The sequence below is a fragment of the Humulus lupulus genome, chromosome 4 (genome assembly GCF_963169125.1).
Source record: "Humulus lupulus chromosome 4, drHumLupu1.1, whole genome shotgun sequence".
NCBI lineage: Eukaryota > Viridiplantae > Streptophyta > Magnoliopsida > Rosales > Cannabaceae > Humulus > Humulus lupulus.
Genome location: NC_084796.1, coordinates 2,350,449 through 2,356,050, shown reverse-complemented (window position 1 = coordinate 2,356,050; position 5,602 = coordinate 2,350,449). Strand labels below are relative to the sequence as shown.

Sequence of the window (5,602 nt, the reverse complement as noted above, 5' to 3'; positions counted from 1 at the left end):
AATAATCGTTAAATGCATATTTAAAATGGTGGTACATTGATTAAGAAAATATATATTTTCACTTTATATTTATATTATCTTGTGTGGGAGTTGTTACTACCAAGCAATTTTTAATTAGAATTTTTTCACAAATACACATGTCAGCTCATTGTGATATTTATTAAAACAATAATTGAAAACGACATGAGCTATAATTCACATTAAAAAATATATTATATATCTCATATAGTTTTTTAAAAAATGTATGATGTTGAATATTTGATTTGTATAATAATGATATTGAAAAAAACAGCTACACCACTTGTATTTCTTTTCTTTCTTTATGATAATGATTTAGCCAATAGACCTATTCTTTATATTTTCTTAAGTATTATGAGTACTTGAGAATCTTATTTAATATACCAAAAGGAATTCTATATTTTTTTTTCCTATTTTTATATCTGAAGAACATAAAGTAAAAATAAATATAGGAAATTAATTGAAAAACAAAGTACTAATTAAATAAAACAATCCCATAAATTTTATTAATTATTCTAAATTTGTTGGCATCTAAAAGTGAAACCCATAATCGATTTCACTTTCCACCTAATCTACAACAGCACAAACAAATCTATGAGAATCGAGTTCTATATGGTAACTAACTCGATTCCATACACTAGATATGATATAATTTCATAAAACACATATGACCTAATCAAATAGATCATAAATATATTTACAAAATAACAATAATAAATCATAATAATTTAAGTGTTGGAGCATCTAGGGAAAACCCTCCCACTTTTGTCAAAGCTAACATTCTCACAAGAGGCTTCCACAACACCATCTCCTTCGCGCACCAAATTCACATTTGTGAGCGAAATCCCTTCGCATGGACTGCTCCTGCTGCACTCGAACTTCACTGCCACTTCAGAATCACTCGTCCCTCTTATGTTGTTGTACACTACATCGCTTATCTTGACAGCCGATCTCTGCCACATAATATTTTCCTTAGAATTGTTCTAACAAAACAATAACAAATAAAATATAATATATATATATATATATTTTAATTTAGGGTTTGTTTTAGTTGGGAACTCGATACACAAATATGACTTGTGTACTGGGATCATAACAATCCTGAAGTTGATCAAGAGTACTATTAGGGTTAACTAGGGTTACAAAAAATGAAATTATTGATTATTACCTTTTCATGACAAGGTTCATCTTGATCACAATAGTTTTGATCTATGATTATTGGGTTGGTCACATTGATCATTTCTATGTTTTGGAATAGGATGTTTTTTGCATATCCAGATCCTCCCTGCAAAAATCACATATAAATTAAAGTCAAACAATATATATATATATATAAATATAGAGTGTATATTTTTTTTGACATTATATTTTGTCTCATTACCTGTTTGGACCATGTGTTTTGATAAATTACTTTTTGGACCCTATATTTTGTAAAATGGTTCAAATTGAACCATAAACCCGATTTTTGTCAACGTTTTCTCAACTTAAATCGCAAATAATTCACCAATCTAACAATTCAAAACAAAAACAAAATCATTCTGCTTAAAAACTGTGTTGTTATATTCAATTTTTTCTTTATCAAAATTGAGTTTATGGGTCTATTTGAATAATTTTAAAAAGTATAAGGTCCAAAAATAAATTTTTTAAAACACGGAGTCTAAACAAGTAATCGGAAAAAATACATCATCCAAAAAAGTATAAACCTATAAATATATGGTACACCCTCTAGTTCAAGTCCTCTATCTAAATTTATTACTTAAGATCACACACACGTACATGAATATATACATGTATATATAGACAAATACATGAATCATTATAATTAGGTATAGCAAAGGTCAACATTGGCATAGTGTGCTTGACTTAATATGGATAATATATATATTATTTATATTTATATATAAGGAGTTGATTTATGGGTAAGGTTTGGGTCAAAAAATTAGTATTGGTCAAGTATAGTTGCAACAATATTGAAATAAGTTTAAAACTAATCAAGTCAAAAAGTAAGTGATAGTTAGTATTTTAAGCACTAGAACAAGAATGACCCAGTTTGATATGAAGTAGAAAGGGTTAGAAAAATGTCATTATTTTCGGTAGAAATCAGCAAAAATACCAAAATAGGTCTCTACTTTTCTTTATTTTTCAATATATATAAATCACTATAGCATAGTTGGCCTTAATGTACGCTATAAAGTGATTTTTTTATGGTACAAAACTCACATGTATTTACAAGATTTTCAAAAGGGTTTTGATAAAACATTAGAAAGATAGTAAAATTAAGATAAATAAATAAATAATAGTAAAATGTGGATGATTTTTTCTTCCCACTTTTTTTTTTTTATATATATAATTTTTTGACATGAAAAACTTGGTATAGAAAATTGAGTAATAATAATAATAATTGTAAAAAAAAAAAAAAAATCTCACCTGCCAAGTCTTGATTCTTACTCCATTAGTGGTGCCTGAAATTCTTGCCCTATTCACCATCACATTGGAGACTTCAGCTTCTGAATTATCAGCTCCCAAGCTTCCAATGCTATAAATATATTTATAATTATACAAATTAATTACATTAATGAAAATTATATAAATTTTAACAGTTAGACCTTTTATCAGCTTGTAATTGATCAAAACTACTAAATAATTATGACAACTCAGTAATTAGTTAATGATAAAAAAAATTCAAAATATAACTAACTGATATAATAATAATAATAATAATAATAATAATAATAATAATAATAATAATAATAATGGTGCTCTTTGATAACACTTAAAAATATAGTTTTTTATTAAATTAATTAAAAATTTGACAATTAAACATAACACCGTATTTGATAACTTTATTTTTATTTATTATATTTTAAAGAATTTATTAAATTTTGAAAATAGAAAATTTTCACTTTCAAATTTTTTTTAAACTGTTTTCAACTCTTTTTTTTTTTTCTTCTTCAAATCAACACCTTATTTGATATTGTTAAACGAAAAATAAAAATAAAAGTTATCAAACACATTTATTATTTTTTATTTTTAAAAACAAAAAACAAACAAAATTACCAAATATATTTTTATTTTTTAAAAATAAAAATAATATTTCTATTTTTATTTTTATGTTTAAATATATTTCAGTTATTAAAAAAGAAAAAGTGTGACAAACCTTATGCCATGACCAGGCCCACAAGTAATATCAGTGGCTCTAACATTCTTTGACCCACTTACAATGGAAATACAGTCATCACCTGAATATATATAGTAAAAAAAATAATTAGAAAATAATTAAATAATAATCAAATAATAGAATAATAAACAGTTTTTTTTTTTTTATTCTTGATGGGTTAATTATTATTAACCTGTTCTGATAACAGAGTTCATAATCTGAATATCTTGAGTGTCTGTGATATGGATTCCATCAGTGTTGGGACTATTTCCAGGTGCAATTACTCTGAGATTCACAGCTTGAACATTCTCACATTTCTGGAAATTTATATGCATTTGTTGTGCATTTTTGGACCTCAGATTGGCCACTCTCAGATTCTTGCACTCATAGAATGTCACAGCCTATATATACAATCAACAAAACCAAATCACATAAATATATATATACACAAATATATAAATATAACATGATTTTTATTGATATTTTGCATAATAACTTTTTTTTATGATTTTTTATAAAATAGCTTTCTCAATAGAATGTTGAGCTTTCAAAGCTATAGAGCTGTTAAAAAAATATTATTTAAAATATCATTGAAAAAAATGTATTTATACTAATCATTATTTTATTTAGGGTTTATATTTTTTTGGACCCTATATTTTGACAAATTATTTTTTGGACCCTATATTTTGTTAAATATTTCAAATAGAACCATAAACCCGATTTTGGTCAAAATTTTCTCAACTGAAATCACAAATAAGTCATCAAACTAACAATTCAGAACAAAAATAAAATCATTCTGCTTAAAAATTGTGTTATTATATTCAATTTTTTCTTCATCAAAATTGAGTTTAGGGATCTATTTGAATAAATTTACAAAATATAAGGTATAAAAATAATTTTTTTAAAATATAAGGTCCAAACAAGTAATAAAAAAATATAAAGTTATTTATATATATAAAGTTATTAAAATAATAAAAATACTTACAGTTGGAGCATGAGTACAAGGCTGTGAAAATGGCACCCAAATAAGAAAGAGAAAACAAAAACAAATTAGTATAATAAAATGAGGATTAATAATAAATAATATCATTACACAAATGAAATATATATAAATATATATATATATATATATAATGTAATAAGTTATGTAAAGTCATACAAGAGCTTTGTTGATTTTGCAAGAGTTTCTCCACCATTTTCTGCCATTGCCATTGATAGTTCCACCACCTTCAACTCTCAAGTTCTGAACATTATCAAACACCATCCAATGCCTTGTGTCCTTTTCGTAATCTGATCTACGAGGAGAAGCTTTGATTGTTCCAGATATCTATACACATACATATTAGTATATATATATATACAATTACATGCACCAAAGTACGTATATATAGTACTTAATAATAAGCATATATATATATATATATACGTACCCTCATAGTTATTTGAGAAGATTTGCAAGGACCAGAAAAAGTGATTGGCTTAAGGTGATAAACTCTGTTCTTAGGCACCAAAACCACACCAAATTTCGATGAACATGCCCGGTTCCATGCCTTGTAAAATGCCTATCCATATAGGTGTCGAGCGTGTACAAAAAGATGAGAAAAATGGTATTTTTGCAAAGAATTATCAAAACAGTTAATGTCGTTTTATCTGTGCTAGGGTTACCTGACTGTCATCTGAGCGGTCACCCCTGGCGCCAAAATCGTCGACATTGAATACTTGAGGTGAAGAAGAGGAAGGAGAAGGCGACCTAGTCGATCGGCTAAACCTTGTCATGAGTACTCCATTGTGTGTGCTGCGGCGGCCATCGTTTTGGTTTGGGTTGAAAGAGAAGGAAAGTGGGCCATTAGAGGCTATGAACAAAGCTAGTGATAAGGAAAGAAGAAAATGAAGTTTTGGGTTATTATAATTCATGATGTTGATGAGAATATGTATCTTTCACACACTCTTTTGGCCTATGAAAATTGATGTAAGGAAAAGATAGGTTTTGTTTTAATGTGTTTGTGTGTGTGAGAGAGAGAGATATGAAAGGTTTTGCTAAGACAATAAATGAATGTGATTTATGAGTTGAGACTAATGGGTTTCCATATATATATAGAAAGATTGGAAGGTCAAGGTGGTGATTATGATGATGATGGTGAAATGGGGTCTTTTCTTTTTTCTTTTTTGGGTAAAAAAAAGTGAGAAAAAGAGAGAGAGAGAGAGAGATATGGAAGAAAATATAGAAGTAGAAGCAATAAATACGATGTGAAAGAGAGAAAAAGAAGGAAGAAAATTGGCAAAACCGAGTTTGGTCTCTCACAATATATTTTTAATTCATTCCATTTTTTTTTGGTCAAGTTAGTTCATAGTGGCTTGTTCTTGTGCTTGTTTACCAACAAACATGTATATGGTATATTACTTTGTTTTCAAACAAATATGGCTGAC

The 5,602-nt window shown here is 27.0% G+C and overlaps 1 protein-coding gene across 1 annotated transcript; it reads right to left on the bottom strand.

Annotated features, from left to right (window-relative positions):
• Positions 1-497: 497 nt before the first annotated feature.
• Positions 498-5,209, bottom strand: LOC133829646 (polygalacturonase-like). The gene is made up of 9 exons (XM_062259383.1): positions 4,841-5,209; positions 4,606-4,737; positions 4,335-4,502; positions 4,161-4,181; positions 3,369-3,576; positions 3,176-3,257; positions 2,446-2,554; positions 1,187-1,303; positions 498-971 (listed from the first exon to the last, which is right to left on the bottom strand). The coding sequence occupies exons 1-9, from the start codon at positions 5,087-5,089 to the stop codon at positions 747-749; spliced, it is 1,311 nt and encodes a 436-aa protein (XP_062115367.1). The 5' UTR covers positions 5,090-5,209; the 3' UTR covers positions 498-746.
• Between the last annotated feature and the right edge of the window lie 393 nt (positions 5,210-5,602).

What these genes read in the sequence shown, in the direction of transcription:
- LOC133829646 (XM_062259383.1), bottom strand. Translation starts at nt 5,089, where the DNA reads ATGAATTATAATAACCCAAAACTTCATTTTCTTCTTTCCTTATCACTA. An exon ending in GCAAAATCAACAAAGCTCTT is followed by an intron (nt 4,182 to 4,334) that starts GTATGACTTTAC and finishes CCATTTTCACAG; the next exon opens with CCTTGTACTCATGCTCCAAC. An exon ending in TAAGAATCAAGACTTGGCAG is followed by an intron (nt 1,304 to 2,445) that starts GTGAGATTTTTT and finishes TGATTTTTGCAG; the next exon opens with GGAGGATCTGGATATGCAAA.